This window comes from Colobus angolensis, unplaced genomic scaffold (assembly GCF_000951035.1).
Source record: "Colobus angolensis palliatus isolate OR3802 unplaced genomic scaffold, Cang.pa_1.0 Scaffold136, whole genome shotgun sequence".
In the NCBI taxonomy this organism is placed as follows: domain Eukaryota; kingdom Metazoa; phylum Chordata; class Mammalia; order Primates; family Cercopithecidae; genus Colobus; species Colobus angolensis.
In genome coordinates, this window is record NW_012114444.1 from 1677736 (window position 1) to 1694732 (window position 16997).

Consider the following 16997-nt stretch of genomic DNA (forward strand, 5'->3'; position numbering starts at 1 on the left):
CTGCAGTCTCAATCTCCTGGGCTTGAGTGATCCTCCCACCTTAGCCTCCCAAGTAGCTGGAACTACAAGCACACACCACCACGCCCAACATTTTTTTTTTTAATTGTCAATGTGCTTGACATAACCCTCCACAAACCTAAATTGTATTCTCAGTAAAACTGAGATTCTGTGGAGGAAAACTGATTCTGTTAAATATTTAATTTGAGAAATAAGGTTTTGCTTATGTGTGTGTGAAGGACACGTTCATGTGTGCCGAGGCCTGATCATCGAGACAGACTTTGTAAACAGCAGCAGTCGCACTGCCTGTGGTGCGTGAGTTTCCTCCTGCTGCGTGGTGAGTGACAGCAGTCCTGGCTTGAAGGCGTACACATGTGTGCCTCTGTTTCCATGGGAAGGCTGGGCCTGCTGCTCAGGACTTCCAGGACTGCAGTCACGGTGCGGTGGGGGCTGTGGTCTCGAGAGCCTTGGTGGGGGATCCCCTCACACTGTTCTTACTAGACGTGTGTCTGGCTGGGTGCTGTGGCTTACACCTGTAATTCCAGCACTTTGAGAAGTCAGGATGGAAGGATCACTTGAGGCCAAGAGTTCAAGACCAGCCTGGGCAATGTAGTGAGACTCCCATCTCTACAAAACAATAATTAGCTGGGCGTGGTGGTATGTGCCTGTAGTCCCAGCTACTGGGGAGGCTGAGGTGGGAGGATCACTTGAGCTCAGGACATCAAGGCTGCAGTGAGCTATGATTGTGCCACTGCTCTCCGGCCTGGGCAACAGAGCAAGACCCTGTCTCAAACAAAAAAAAGTATGTGTCATGCAATTTGGGGGGCACACTTTTTTTGTTTGTTTTTTTTTTTGAGGCGGAGTCTCACTCTGTCCCCAGGGTGGAGTGCAATGGCGCGATCTCGGCTCACTGCAAGCTCCACCTCCCGGGTTCACGCCATTCTCCTGCCTCAACCTTCCAAGTAGGTGGGACTACAGGCGCCCACCACCACGCCTGGCTAATTTTTTGTATTTTTAGTAGAGACGGGGTTTCACCATGTTAGCCAGGATGGTCTCGATCTCCTGACCTCATGATCCGCCCGCCTCGGCCTCCCAAAGTGCTGGGATTACAGGCGTGAGCCACCGCGCCCAGCCTTGGGGAGCATAATTACACTGAAAAATTACTCATTGTTTATCTGACATTCAGATTTCATTGGCATCCTGTATTTTACTTGGCAACCTTGCCCTCAGATCCTAGCTACAGGTAACCCTCTCAAAGCAGGGAAGCTTACTTCAGAACCAGCTCTGAAGTCTTCTCTCTTCACAAAAGACCCAGTTCCTCTTTTAAGGGTTTTTACCTGATGAAGTCTGACCCATTTGACTTTGCAGTCATCCCAATTAGAGCAAAAGCCCTGCATGGGGGTCCTCTAGCTGAGCCTCTTTGTGGATGTGAGGTCCCATGGGCCCCGCCCACCCTCGGGAGGGTGCACCTAACCGAGGGCAGGAGTACAGGAGTCTCCTCAGACTCCTGCCCCCTGCAGGGCATGACTGGCGGTGACAGTGTGAATGCCTGACCTGGAGCAAAGGGATTTTCATAGCTTGAATCAACAAAATAAATGTTTCTTCATATTAAAAGTACTATTAGTATCTCATTTTAAAACTGTGGCCTTGGTCCTGTGAGTGGTGATTTTACAAGCCACACACTTAACTGCTTAAAATTGGCAAGTACATTGTTTGAAGTCATCTGTTTCGCTCTGCAGGTGATAGAGACGCCTGGTGCCTCAAAATGTATTGGCCCCGGGTGCTGTCAGGTGGCGCAGCCCGACTCGGTGTACTGCAGCAATGACTGTATCCTCAAACATGCTGCAGCGACAATGAAGTTTCTAAGCTCAGGTAAAGAACAGAAGCCAAAGCCTAAAGAGAAGATGAAGATGAAGCCAGAGAAGCCCAGTCTTCCGAAGTGTGGTGTTCAGGTGAGTGAAGCGGGACCAGCCGCCCGGGCGGTGGACGCATGGGCGCCAGAGCATTTGTTGCAGACCTGTCGGTTTGTCGACCGCGTGGGGGTGGCAGGTGTAGGTGGTGCACACGTGGTGTCGCCTTGACCTTTGTCTTCCACCTTCCCACCAGTTTTCCCTTTTCTGCCCGTTAGCTGAGGGGTTAATTAATACAAGTGCAGTAAAGCAAATGCTGACAGTGGCACTGCCCAGGGGGCATAAGACCAGGACGCACCCTGCTGTCTTGCGAGAAGAGTTGGTAACCACCCGGTGGAGTTTGTAAAGCGTAGACTTGCAGGCAGGCAGGAGTGGGAGGTGGGTTTGGGGCAAGGCCGTGGGCTTCATTTAAGACCTGGCTCTCAGAATTGTCTCATGTTTGTACTCCATGTGATTTGGAAAGAATCGAGGATGTTCAGAAATCACAGACTCTTGTCTTAGACTTGAAGGCCCCTTCTGAGGCTCAGATGGCTGTGGCTGTGTCACTGCCCCTGTTAATGTTTGTGACCAGCAAAGCATAACTAGCACTGTTTCAGGAGTTTTCTTGATTATTTTCAAATGATTCCTTAGCCTTCGAATGACTTAATTTTTAAGGCTGTTCCTTTTGAACCCTTGGCACTGGACAGCCTCCCGCGCAGGCCTTTCCACTCGTTTGGCTCATTTGGTTCATTGCCGCACTCCTCCTGTCTTGGCAGCCTGTCCAGTGGCTTCTCCTCCTGTCATCTTGGCCACCTGGCACCTCATCAGGGTTGCAGGTGACTCCATGCCAGGCGCCCTTCATGGAGCGCAAGTGGCTGAAGTCCTCAGTTTTGCCTGGGGACACTGCGGGCCCACTGGATACGCAAATGTGTTGAACAGCTGCCAAGCAGGCGCAGGGTGGCACAGGGTCTTCAGATGGCCTCAGGAAGACGTTGGGTCCCCACCTTCGTTTCTCAGCGAAATGAAGTGAAGGTGTAATTTCTTTCCTTCTTAATGATTGGGGATTTTACTGATTATCCAGGCAGGTATTAAAATCTCTTCTGTGCACAAGAGACCAGCTCCAGAAAAAAAAGAGACCACAGTGAAGAAGGCAGTGGTGGTCCCTGCGCGGAGTGAAGCACTCGGGAAGGAAGCAGCTTGTGAGAGCAGCACGCCGTCGTGGGCGAGCGATCACAATTACAATGCAGTAAAGCCAGAAAAGACTGCTGCTCCCTCGCCGTCACTGTTGTATAAATGTATGTATCACCTAGGGGTTGGCCTCCTGGACCCCTCCCGTTCTTTCTGGATAGCCATCCCCTGGGCCTGTCCAGGACTGGGAGTTGCAGCTGTGTGTTAAGCTGATCACAGACACCGGCTGCACCATCAGCGGGAAGCAGAGCCCATGTCCAGGATGCCTCCTGCTGCCCTGTGTCCATCCCTAGTCTGTCGGGACTTCCTGTCACTGTTTTCCAAAGCTGTACAAACCTCACTGGTGAACGTTCACCTTAATGATTGATTTTTTAATCTGTTTTCACTGTCAGGCTCTGGTAAGTATTCGTATTCTCTTCATGCCAGTCTGATTGCATAGCCACACTGCCCGGCACTCCACATCCACCCCTGTCTGCACCATCAGTTGTTTGACGACAGCGCGGTATACGCTTCAGTTTTTCCACATTATCCACGGCCAGCACATGAAAGCTTCACTTCTTTTTTATGTTGTGGGAATCTTTGCAAGTTCGTGTTGCATCTGATGCTCAACTTACGTATGCTTTTCAGGTGTACATTTATTTTTGACTGGGCAGATAGGGGATTTTTTTTTTTTTATGTCCGATTCACATGCTACACACCTGCATGAACACATTTGAACTTCAAAGGCCATGCACTCCTGCTTCATAGGCCCCACGGTAAGTGAGTTCACACCTAGAACACTGTCCTGACCGCAGGACGCGTGGCTTGGACTTGGTATTCTACATGTGACTGGCTTTCTTGCCCTCCTCTCTCGAATGTTTAGAGTGTTAAGATCATATCCTGCCCCAAATTTTGAATTAATGAGACGGAGATATTTCAAACAGATCTTTGAAACCTCAGATTCTGTGGTGCAACTTTTAATGTTTTCTTGTTTCTCAGTTTTCTGCTATAAAACTATTTTCAGTTCAGTCTTTAATGCCTTCTGTCTGTAGTGCATTTTGTGCTTTTTAAAAAAAGCACTGAAAGGTTAAATAGCCTCAATTCAGAGACGATCACAGAGTGCCCTGCTTTCCCCGTCGTCAGACTTTGAGCAGATTCCCTAAGGGAAGGCGCTTATGCAGGTGGGCAGACCTGTGCTAGGTCTGGTGTGCTTTACAAAAATACGCTTGTGTGTGTGTGTGTGTGTGTGTGTGTGTGAGAGAGAGAGAGAAAGAGAGACAGAGTCTTGCCCTGTCGCCTAGGCTGGAGTACAGTGGCGCGATCTCGGCTCACTGCATCTTCCACCTCCGGGTTCAAATGATTCTCCTGCCTCAGCCTCCCAAGTAGCTGAGATTATAGGCCCTTGACACCATGCCTGGCTAATTTTTGTATTTTTAATAGAGACGGGGTTTCACTATGTTGGCCAGACTGGTCTTGAACTCCCGGCCTCCTGTGATCTGCCCAACTCGGCCTCCCAAAGTGCTGGAATTGCAGGTGTGAGCCACTGTGCCTGGCGAAAAATATGCAGTTATTGAGTATGAATAACTGAATAAAAGAAGAAAAATATGTCATTCGTTTTGATCATGTAAACAGCCTAGACCTAAGAAATTGAGCCGCACATAAATTGAACCATGCATGTCATTGGTGCATTATAATGAATCTTGAGATACCTTACATTGTTTGAGCTGAGAATTTTATGCTAGCAAATGTCTCAAATGTTCATCAGATTCTAGCACCTCTACAATAGAACAGTGATAATTTCAGCTTGGTTAATTTCCATCTGTGTCAACCAGAATTGAAAAGCTGCCAGAGACTCCACACGTGTAGCTGGAAGAGTCCGAGTACATTGCGGGAAGGGAGCATTGGTGGGAAGATGGGGAAATGAGGGGCGCTCGGCCCTGGGTTATTGCTTTCTGCCTGCCTCCTGCACTATGAGTGGGGAGAGGTCGACCAGGAGGCTGCTGCTCTGCCCATCGCGGGGTCCTCTGACCTTTTCTCCTTCTTCCCTTCTTTGCCACACATCAGCTCCTCTGGGAAGCTGATTTGCTCCAGGGACAGGAAGTGGGGGAAATTGCCTAATGTTAGCCTTCCCAACACATCACCTCAAGTTAAAATTGTTGGATTTCCAGAATTTATACAGGATGTGAATGGGGACGACACACTTTTGAGCTAGTAGCTTTCTGCTCGTTTTGTTATCCCGGAAATGTCATCTTCCCAAAAGGTGATTGATTGGAGCAGAGTTAGAGGCATTGGTGAGAGCAGCTACCATGTCTCTGTCTCTCTCCTAAACAACCTCTGCACTTTCGCAGGTTCGACAGGTACTGGGGAGCCTGCCACCACTGTCCGCCTTTGAGGCCCCCGCCCTACCTCCCTTGCTGGCCACAGAGTTGGCCCTCCCTGGTAGGGGGTGAGATTGGAAGTGAGAGGCTGGTGTGGGTCTGTCTAATGAGTTGATTCGCACTTGCCTCACCGTACATGCCATCAGAAGACCCACGGGGTGGAGCTGCCACTGCTGCTCCCCAGAGTACACCTAGGCACCCTCCTGTCCTTCCCATGGTACTCGGTTGACCTGGGGGCTCCTGTCCGACAGGCGAGGTCTCGTGTGCACAGACGTTCTGCTGCTGCTGGAAGGAGGCTATGCCCCCCATTAAGGTATCAGTAGGTCCTTCACAGCCTCAACTTGTTCCTCCCATTTGTTTTTAAAAATTGTTTCTTACATATACAGTTTCTTTAGCTTACTTAAACATTTGGCACATAACTTCTCAAATAAGATCATGATAACTTCTTTTGTGTTTTTATAAATTCTTGTTCCATTTTTTTTCTCTTTATTTCCACTGTTCACCTCCCATTATTGTCCAGGCATGAAGTCAGTTGGAAATTTTTTTCTGAGATGTACCTGACTGACCAGAATTTTGAGATGGAATTCTGGTATTTATGGGTGTAATTTAGTATTTTGGACTCCCTAAATGACTCATTAAGTGACTTAAACACTGAGGATCTGAACAGATTTTGACTGCAAAGCAGATTCTACAGTTCGTTTCGTCTAACCGTTGGAATTAAAATGGAAAACCTTGCCAGTTTGTAAACCCAAATCCAGATGCTGTGTTAAGCATGGTGCCCAGGTGGAAGCACTGCCTCTTGTTCCCACGTGCTGCCACAGAGATGGCCCTGGTGGCGTGAAATGGACGGAGAACACCGTTCACAACGATAACTCATGGTGTGAGCTCCAGAAGCACATGTCACTGAAATCCTAAGAGGATCCATTTTCAGTTTTCAATAATAAAACAATACATGGGGGATTCTAGAACCTAAGAGTGTTTCGCAGGAATTTGAAGCCGGGAGAGGAGGGTGGCTTGTTCACTGGTCCCGTGAGCTCTTTTTATCTGTCTCCTCCAGAGTTGTCAGCGGCAATAAAATGAGGCTGGGAGAGTCATCAGACTCTACGTGTCCACCAATCTCTTCCTCCCAATTAGAAGAATCAGAATTTGTACTGAGAAAGCTATAGCTTGAGAGTTGCTTTTTATGTTATCCATTATAACTGGAAGTTTCTTGGGCTGTCAGTAGTAACATTCTTTTGGTATTTTTAAGTGTTTTACTTTTTATAAACTTAAAAAGCAGCCTGCTGTTGAAAAAATTACACCAGGGAAAGGTTTCACACCTCCGTAACCGTGAGCCTGCACGGTGAAGCCCCACGTCATCACCGTCCTGTGGCGCCCCTGTCGGTCCCTCAGCTGCCCTCTTTGTGCTTACGCTTCACCCACCTTGGGCAGGTGGGGTGCAGGGATGGAAGTTTCCAGCAGGATCGGTCCCCTTGAATTCACCACCTCTTCAGTGACCTTCATAGGACCTTTGGGAGCTATGGATCTACTCTAATAGTCTAAAGATGAATACTCAGGAAAGCCGCCTTGGCATTATTGGTGTCACAGAGTGCAGAGGTCAGCTCTGAAGGCACCTGCTACAATTCCTCCAATGTGGTACCCAAGTTTCAGGTAGATTTCTATGAAGTTGTAGAATAATACTGGGTTTCTTTTTTTTTTTTTTTGTCTGCTAACACATCAGCATACATGTTATATTCCTAGCTTCTAAAAGTTAGAGAAGTAACTTAGAAGATTGACAAGAATTTTTGCACTTACTTAAATGAAGGTTGTGGCAACTTTCATTTGCCGCAAACCTGGAAGAGTTCGGCAAGAAGAGCGTAAGGTAACTGACTTTATCCTCAACTGACCTGCTTGGTGCTGTCAGCTAGGGGCCTTATACTGAGTATGGCCCTTTGGGACTGGAGGGATTACAGGGGAGGGTTGTGGACTAATTTAACCTGCCCCTAACATGTTGGTTTAAGTAGTAAACAATTTAGATGAAGGTTAAATTACTGGTGTGGGAGATCTTGGGAAGAGCAGCAGCTCTGCTCCCAGATGGGTTTGGCAGCCAGGCACACACCATGTGCAGCTGGGCACAACTGAAATTGCAGTTGAGTGGAACGTCTGTCTGTCTACGTGGCCCTCACACGAGTTTCTTAAGGAGAATTACCTCTCCATTAAGTTGGAAGGCACTCAAATAGTGGGTATTAGTAAGAAAACTGACCAGGGAAAGCTTTGAGTATTCCAAAGCATGGCAGTCTAGCTGTGGACCCTGCAAGGGTGTCCTGGCTGTAGTGATGGTCTCCTCTGAGGAGCATCTGGGATGTAGTCTGCCTGCTTTATTAGGGAATTAACCATTTCCCCCCAACATGAAAGCAAGCTAGTAACTACTGGTAAGAGGCTAATTCATTGGAACACATTTTAGCACGTTGAGAAGAGGAAAAGCAGAACATTTTCTCTTGCCACTGTCACCTTGATTGTTCCCAGTGGGGGCAGTCTTGGTAGTGAAGAAACAGGTAAAGCGGGAAAATGTGTAAAACCTTGTTGTACACATGCCTCACTGAGGGCTGGAGATACGCCTGACGTCACAGTTTACAGAATTTACTTCCACGGTTCCTTCCCTGTGTCTCTCGAGTCTCTTTTCAGGTGCATAGCATAGGAACAGCCCTTAGAGCTGTAGCGGACGGTGATAGGCAGCATTCAGGACACCGCGGGAGGCCGGTTGGAGGTCTGAGTGCCCCAGCTTCCCTAAACCAGCCAGCAGCACTGTAACAGGGCAGGCCACTTCATCGTGAACACCTAGCGAGGGCGAGTGGTGGGTTTTAGTGATTTTGTTACAACCAGTTCCTTTCCCTGTGAGGAGCCATCCAGCACATAAGGTCGCTTACACGTGGGCCTCTGGACAGGCTAGAACTGAGCAGACTTGGTCTCTTGCCCCATATTTTAATCCCTGTCCTGCTAAAACTTCCACTGGGGCAATTGGATGGGTTCTACAGAGAGGAGCCGAATAGCACCATCCTCCGGTGGGGGCCTGATTTTCTCCTCCCCGTCTCTGCTCAAGCCCAGGTGCCACCCAGTGGCCAGCGGTGCAGTAGCACCCAAACCAGCCAGCCTTCTGCTTGGGGAAATTGGCCAATTAGAGTGTGCTGCTGATCCATGTGCACGAGGACGACCTGCTTCATTCTGCATTTGGCTGAAACCCAGAGCCGGCAGCAACAGTTTCATCTGGGCCAGTGGCTTAGGCAGGCCCCCAGAATATGGGAGCTAAAGGAGACAGCGCTGCGACCAAGGGGCAGAGAGGTGTGGGGAGGGGCAGGGAACCCCTAGCTCTCAGGCATCAGTGCTGTGTGGTGTGACCAGGTCACCATCTCTGCTGCCCTCAGGGAACCCAGCAGCGTGTAGGGGAGGCTCATACCCTGACAGGGCCCTGGTTCTCTGCAGTGGGTTTTTTGCCAGGTTGCTTGGAGTTGCTGCTTGTCCTTCTCTAATGCTGTACACCATAATAGTTCAAAGTGAATTTGGATGAACTTGCAAATCGAATTTTAGCTCTACTAAAAAGTGAGTTTCTGTCCCCATTTTGGCAGCAGCTGACCCAAGTTGAGCACCAGCCGTGCTGTCCCACCTGGTGTGGAATGGCTGTGTGCTCAGGTCCCTGGAGCAGTCGCTGGATGGAACATGTCCCTTCCGAGCAGGAATGGGGCTTTCTGTGTGTTGCAGGACACTGCTCCCAGAGGCCCGTCTTGGAACGTTCTGCCGTTCAGTCACCTGACTGCCCATTTCCATGCTCTTTAAAGCACAGATGAGGGATGACAAAAGTTGCCTCTAGAAAGGGAGCAGTTAATTTTCTAAAATAGCAATGGTTAAGGAAAGGTATCTCCTGCTTTTCAAATAAATTACGTTCATCTGCTGTCCGCACTCGAGTAATGGGTGATTTTAATCCTGTGTATTGGGAATGCCCTAAAATTCATGTCTCAACTTGGGTTTTTCCTAAGTGAGGGAGACAGGACTCTAGTTAGCCGAGCAGAGATACTGAGCGTGGCCATAGACATCTCATTCCAACACTTACGATCTGGAGAAATGGAGTTGATGTTTTTAAAGTTAGCATATAACCCTAACTTGAAACAAGGTGAACATTAAACACCACTAAAGATACCGTTCAGGTCACGGCACACAGGTGTTCTGTGTGTGACAGCCAAGGCATTTTGTTGAGGTTTCTGGAAATGCCTTAAGCCAGCTTTTTAGAGTTCTTTAAACGTGATATTAAAACACTCCATAGTTTTCTAGTGTAGGCACTGAATTGGTTTGAGGTTTCAGTTTGAATCATGATGGCTGGCTTCCTGGCAGGTGTTTGCCGCCTCTAGAGACCAGGGCTTGATTCTGGGTGCCTGCCTGGTGTCAGCTTCCTGCCTGTGTGCCTTTTCATTCCATCCCCACCCCACCCCCTCGCTGCTTCCCCCAAGAAAAAAGGCCTCCACTGATTTTTATTTAACCTGACTGACCTATTGGAACCCTGCAGGCAAGATGCTGCAGACCTGTGAGCTAAGTCTGAGTTAAACTGAGTTGTTACAGATTTGCAAACACTAAGGTAGTGACTACTTTGGTGTTTAGACCTGATCTGATGAAATAGTACATGTAGAATTAAAAGCAGAGTTTCCAGGACAGATAAAAACTGTCACCTTTGTTCCTGTTTTGTTAGACATTGCCATTGCTTTATAGTGCACTTTTAAGATCCAGCTCCAACAGGAATGAGTGTTTTGGGGTGCGGTTGTGGGTGAGCGAGGCAGGGCCTGGCAGTGTTGCCAAGCAGGGCGTCCTGTGGCTGGACCACATCTAGCACGGGGTAGGCAGGGGCCATGAGGTTCGACGGGCTCAAAAATGAAAATACAGGATTTGCCTTTACTTAGTTACCATTAAAATGATGGTTAGGAAAGAACACATGGAAATCTTGAAAGTCGGGGTGAATATATGTTAACAGTGACACCATTGTTTGGAAGTCGGGGTATCTGTTAACAGTGACACCATTTTTTGGATCCATGTCGTACTGTTGCAAGTTTTGTAACATGGAAGGAATTGTACTTATCTGGGAAGTTGGGAAGACTCACAGCCGTGAGGCTGCTGTTTGATGGATTGGCTGCTGGGGAGGACTGGCACCCGCTGCCAACATGGCCAAGCCTGGCAGCACATGCAGGGCGTCCTGCAGGACCAAGCTGGGGCAGGCTGTTGAATCAGGCCTTATTTGTAGAGTCTTGGCTCCTGAGCTTTCAGACTTCCCTCATTTATTGAAAGCAGTCAGTAAGACGACGGTGGGGGAGCGCGGTTTTGTTTTCAATCCCTGGATAAAACTGAAGCGCTCTTGAGAGCATCTGTCACGTTCTCCTGTTAGGCCTTTGGGAGTTTGGGAGGCTTGCTGCTGCACAGATCGTTGGAAAAGCCTTTCCCTAGGAGGGGCCTTGTTTACTTGATCACCCAAGGTAGCTCCCAGGCACTTGCCCGTGGAGCTGAGACGGCCTCTGCTGTCCTGGGGCCCTCACGGGGGCCCCCTATTCCTCAGGCGCTTCACTCCTTTGTCCCACTAGCTGGATCCCTGCCCTGTCTTGCGGTGCACCCCAGTGAGCCCTGTCCACTGCCACGCCGTCTGTCCCCTGCTCGAGGGCCTTTGGGCTCTGACAGTCTCACACGGGGTTATAAAGTGATTGATTCTCCACTGGCATAGAAGGCTTTCTGTGCAAGTTGAGGGAGTTTGACCTCTTTGAGCTTTTAATTATAATCCTTGTTTGGATTAATACTTAATGGAATTACAGCGTGAGGGTTGTGAATGGAAACATTCCTGTAACAGCACAGCTGCGTTCTCAGCTTCTCTCTCTTCGTGTAAAGGTGTGGCTGCTCTTCCCGTGGTGCAGGTGTATGCCAGCTTTCCTTATTTTTATTAATGGCATAACCTCCAATGGACTCCAGTCTGGAAGGACAATGAAGTGAGATGTGTCAACCCCACCCACCAGGATAAGAGAACCTGTTTTACCCTTCTAAACGATCTTTTTCACTGAAGTTTACAAAAAAGCTTGCAGTTGAATTAATGATGTGCTGTTCTAAATCTGCCTTTTTAAAATTGATAATGTGAGATGGTCCTTCAGTTTTGAAGCTTAGCTAGTGCTCAAGTCAAGCCTTTAATAACTAGAGTTTGCTGGTTGACGGTAAAAGATGTAATAAAGCATTTTTCTTTCTGACATAAAATGTAGGCCGGGCGCGGTGGCTCAAGCCTGTAATCCCAGCACTTTGGGAGGCCGAGACGGGCGGATCACGAGGTCCCGAGATCGAGACTATCCTGGCTAACACGGTGAAACCCCGTCTCTACTAAAAAATACAAAAAACTAGCCGGGCGACGTGGCGGGCGCCTGTAGTCCCAGCTACTCGGGAGGCTGAGGCAGGAGAATGGCGTAAACCCAGGAGTCGGAGCTTATAGTGAGCTGAGATCCGGCCACTGCACTCCAGCCTGGGCGACAGAGCAAGACTCCGTCTCAAAAAAATAAAATAAAATAAAATAAAAGGTAGTCACTGTCCTAAATGCAGCTGGCGGTCTTCCCTTACACTCCTCTGAATGTTAAGATTTTACAAATCCTTTTCTCTATGTGTATCCTATTCAGTAATGCCAGGTGGGTACTTACAGGTTTAGAGTCAGGTGACAGCACCCCGTGGTGTCCTCCCTTACTCAGCGCCTGTGTTCTCCTTTGTAGCCACGAAGGAAGACAGGAGGTCCGAGGAGAAAGCGGCAGCCACAGCAGCCTCAAAGAAAACAGCCCCTCCGGGCTCTGCGGTGGGCAAGCAGCCTGCACCTAGAAACCTCGTGCCAAAGAAATCTTCTTTTGCTAATGTGGCAGCAGCCACACCAGCCGTTAAAAAGCCACCCTCAGGTTTCAAGGGCACCATCCCCAAGAGGCCATGGCTCTCCGCTACCCCATCGAGTGGTGCTTCAGTTGCCAGGCAGGCAGGACCGGCACCTGCAGCTGCCTCCAAGAAGTTCCCCGGCTCTGCTGCCTTGATGGGAGCCGTAAGGAAGCCAGTGGTACCTTCTGTTCCAACGGCCTCACCAGCCCCAGGACGCCTAGGGGCTATGAGTGCTGCCCCATCACAGCCAAATTCACAAATTCGGCAAAATATCAGACGCTCCTTAAAAGAGATTTTGTGGAAAAGGTGGGCTGTTCTGCTTAATTTCTTACCCATTAAAATGGAAGGGCTTTCATTAGAGTGTGGCTGCAGGATGGCCTCACTGTTCAAAAAGTTTAATACACGCAAGTGTCTTATGTACTTCCTTTTTTCATTCTGTTCAGAGTCAATGACAGCGATGACTTAATCATGACAGAAAACGAAGTAGGAAAAATCGCCCTCCATATTGAGAAGGAGATGTTTAACTTGTTTCAAGTTACAGATAATCGCTACAAGAGTAAATACCGCAGCATCATGTTCAACCTGAAGGACCCTAAAAATCAGGTGTGTGCCTGGTGTCGGTGCATTGGAGTATTCCTGTTGTGTTCACTGGATGCTAAAGGGATAAACCAAACAGTATTTTGAGACGTTTGTGTCCTTTCCAGGAAAGCTGAGACATCTCCTTCTCCTTTGTGACCCTTTCGCCAGCCCGTGTACTGTCGTGTTGGTGTGGAGGGTCCTGGAAGGCCCTTCCCTTCCCTGCCTTAACTGGGGTCCTGTCTGCTTATTGGCTTCCCTGAAAGTCCACGTTTTATCACCAGATTAGTCTCCTCTAAACATTGCTGTAAAATTATAAGCCAGTCACTTCACTGGCTCCAAAATAAAGTCCAATTCTTTTTTTTTTTTTTTTTGAGGCGGAGTCTCGCTCTGTGGCCCAGGCTGGAGTGCAGTGGCCGGATCTCCGCTCACTGCAGGCTCCGCCTCCCGGGTTCACGCCATTCTCCTGCCTCAGCCTCCCGAGTAGCTGGGACTACAGGCGCCCGCCACGTCGCCCGGCTAGTTTTTTGTATTTATTAGTAGAGACGGGGTTTCACCGTGTTAGCCAGGATGGTCTCGATCTCCTGACCTCGTGATCCGCCCGTCTCGGCCTCCCAAAGTGTGGGGATTACAGGCTTGAGCCACCGCGCCCGGCCTGGGGGTTTTTTGTTTGTTTGTTTGTTTTTTCAGGTGGAGTCTCACTCTGTCTCCCAGGCTAGAGGGCAGTGGCGTGATCTCAGCTCACTGCAAACTCCGCCTCCTGGGTTCAAGCGATTCTCCTGTCTCAGCCTCCCACAGTGCTGGGATGACAGGCGTGAGCCACTGCACCCGGCTGAAGTCCAATTCTTTGTCCCAGCATATGAGGGTGTCCAGATTATGGCCTCAGACAGCCTTTTCCACCTTATTTTCTCATATTGTTCACCAGCTGAGTGAGCCTGACGGTCTGGGCTGCTTTAGTGAGTTCTCACCACTTGGAGCAGGGGCTGCTTATGCCCAGGTTGTGGAGTCAGTCCTTCCTCACTGCATTGTGGGGTGGGTGGTGCTCGACCCATGCAACAAGGACAGAAACTCCAGCTGGGAGGGATAGGCCGCCTGCCTGGTGGCCTCTCACCGCCAGGCTTACAGCCTTCTGGTGTTCTCTCTCCATCGGCCTCCTAACCCCTCCCTGTTTAGAATTTTAGAATATTGAAAGACCCTGACTTTGCATCTCACCATTAAACAGCCACAAACAGAAATGATTTCTTCCTTCCTTTGTCCCTGACACTACCTTTTTGACTTGTGTCCACCTTGTGTACATAATTGTTTTTCCTCAGGTGTTGTGTGTTGTTTTTTTAGCAGAGCCAGTGCAGCACAGGCTGTGAGACCCACTGTTTAACCTTATGACTTGTGCTCTCTGGGCCCCCATTTGCTCACAGCACGGATGACCCAGGGCGCACTCTCACAGGGCCATTTGCGGAGTTAGGCCTGCCCAGTGCCACACGCAAGTGGGCCCTGAGGGCGTTTGTCCTGTGCCTGCTAAACTTCTGGGCAGCTCTGTTTTCCATAAGCTCTCTGTATTGACAGATACAGGAATAGTATATGAGTAAATGAAAAATATTTGTTTATAGGGACTCTTCCATCGTGTTCTGCGTGAGGAAATCTCTTTGGCAAAACTTGTGAGACTGAAGCCAGAAGAACTTGTATCTAAAGAGCTTTCCACGTGGAAAGAGAGGCCGACGAGATCTGTGAGTGCGGAGGGCACCTGCGGAGGCACCCGGGACTCAAGTTTAACAGAAGCAAATTCATAGACGGCCGCATGAGCAATGCTTTCCTCCTAGAAAACAAGACTTAGGCTCTGTTGTGTCTTTTTCATTTCAGGTGATGGAGTCCAGAACTAAACTGCACAATGAAAGCAAGAAGACGGCCCCCAGGCAGGAGGCCATCCCCGATCTGGAGGACTCTCCGCCAGTGTCAGACTCAGAGGTAAGCGTTTGGGTGCTTTTGTGTTCACCAAGATAGCTCAATCCATCCCACATGTTTTGAGGTTATCTTAAATTACTGGGCAGGACACTGAGCTTACAGCAGGTGTATGTCATTGTGGCGTTCCTCAGTCCTTGTATTCGGTGTATGTCATTGTGGCGTTCCCCAGTCCTTGTATTCGGTGTGTGTCATTGTGGCGTTCCTCAGTCCTTGTATTCGGTGTGTGTCGTTATGGCGTTCCTCAGTCCTTGTTTTCGGTGTGTGTCGTTATGGCGTTCCTCAGTCCTTGTTTTCGGTGGTCCTTTTTTCTCCCTGTGGGTCTCAATCCCATGAGACCACTTGTCTTGGGTGTTGTTAATTTGGAGCTGAGTTTGGAGAAGAAATGACCTCACTTTTTTTGTTTTTCTTTTAGGAACAGCAAGAGTCAGCACGTACTGTCCCTGAGAAGAACACAGCGCCGCTCCTGGATGTCTTCAGCTGCATGTTGAAAGACACCACCAGTCAGCACCGCGCACACCTCTTCGATCTCAACTGTAAAATTTGCACAGGTGAGCACAGTTTGGGGGATGGAGCCTTGAAGCTGAGACTAAACTTGATTTTGTTAAATATCACTGAATCCTTCTAAAAGCAACTACACTTAAGCCAAGCTTAAACGTGCAGAAAGGCCAGAATGATTCCCGCCCTGCCTTTAGAGCGTTGCTTTCGGCTTTGTGTGAGACAGTCGTGTGCGGGCTGGGCTGGGTTTCTCACAGAGCCTTTCCTTGCCTTCTTCAGGCCAGGTTCCCTCCGCAGAAGATGAGCCAGCTCCAAAAAAACAAAAATTGTCAGCTTCTGTTAAGAAAGAAGACGTAAAATCGCAGCCTGACAGCTCTGCCCCTGACCCAGCTCCTGACCCAGCCGATGAGGTCATGCCGGAGGCTCTGCCTGAAGTTGCCTCTGAGCCAGGCCTCGAAAGTGCTTCTCATCCAAACGCAGACAGAACATACTTCCCTGGGCCTCTAGGAGATGGCCATCCCGAGCCCTCCCCGCTGGAAGACCTGTCCCCCTGCCCAGCCTCCTGTGGGAGCGGGTTGGTCACCACCGTCACAGTGTCCGGCCGGGACCCCAGGACCGCTCCAAGCAGTTCATGCACAGCCGTGGTCTCCGCAGCAGCCCGCCCAGACAGCACCCACGTGGTGGAAGCCAGACAGGACGTGCCGAAGCCTGTCTTGACTTCTGTGATGGTGCCCAAGTCCATACTAGCTAAGCCGTCCTCATCTCCTGACCCAAGATACTTGTCAGTTCCTCCGTCACCAAATATCAGGTGCGTACTTCAGGTGTGGTCTGAACAAGCCAAACTTTTTTTTAGATTAACGAAAGGAAAGATAACTGGTGATTAAATAGTTGAACTTGGAAATTTAACCTGGAATACAACTTCACTCTCATCTTTTAGAACGTCCCAGTTGTAGGGTGCCTTATTGTCCTTTTGGAAGTAGAGATCTTGGAAATTTACATTTAGATTTGTGCTCATCCAGCTTTGTTGTCTATTCACTATATTTTTCTTTAACCAAAATGTCTGTATCATTATAATTAAAGTAAGTAATTGGCAAAAGTAAGCTACCAAAAACGTAAAACTTACAAGAGTTCACTTTTGCTTTTACGTATAAAGTCTTTGTACTCTTGAAGCCGGGCACAGTGGCTCACACCTGTCGCCCCAGCATGTTGCAGGGCAGAGGTGGGAGGTGTGCCTGAGCCCAGGAGTTTGAAACCAGCCTGAGTGGCCGGGCGCGGTGGCTCACGCCTGTAATCCCAGCACTTTGGGAGGCCGAGGCGGGCGGATCACAAGGTCAGGAGATCGAGACCACGGTGAAACCCCGTCTCTACTAAAAATACAAAAAATTAGCCGGGTGCGGTGGCGGGCGCCTGTAGTCCCAGCTACTCGGGAGGCTGAGGCAGGAGAATGGCGTGAACCCAGGAGGCGGAGCTTGCAGTGAGCTGAGATCGCGCCACTGCACTCCAGCCTGGTGGACAGAGTGAGACTCTGTCTCAAAAAAAAAACAAAAGAAACCAGCCTGAGCAACATGGCAAAACCCCATCTCTACAAAAAGGACAAAAATTAGCCAGGCTTGGTAATGCACGCCTGTAGTCCCAG

At 49.2% G+C, this 16997-nt stretch overlaps 1 protein-coding gene across 3 annotated transcripts in view; it reads left to right on the top strand.

Moving 5' to 3' along the window:
- Positions 1 to 16997, top strand: part of DIDO1 (death inducer-obliterator 1) — a 71011-nt gene that overhangs the window by 38173 nt on the left and 15841 nt on the right. For all 3 annotated transcript variants that reach the window (XM_011934467.1, XM_011934466.1, XM_011934468.1), the window contains 8 exons: positions 1737 to 1949; positions 2968 to 3181; positions 12181 to 12637; positions 12775 to 12934; positions 14515 to 14631; positions 14765 to 14869; positions 15279 to 15414; positions 15641 to 16169. In XM_011934467.1, the coding sequence (XP_011789857.1) occupies positions 1737 to 1949; positions 2968 to 3181; positions 12181 to 12637; positions 12775 to 12934; positions 14515 to 14631; positions 14765 to 14869; positions 15279 to 15414; positions 15641 to 16169 (1931 nt within the window). The remainder of the gene's footprint in view (positions 1 to 1736; positions 1950 to 2967; positions 3182 to 12180; positions 12638 to 12774; positions 12935 to 14514; positions 14632 to 14764; positions 14870 to 15278; positions 15415 to 15640; positions 16170 to 16997) is intronic.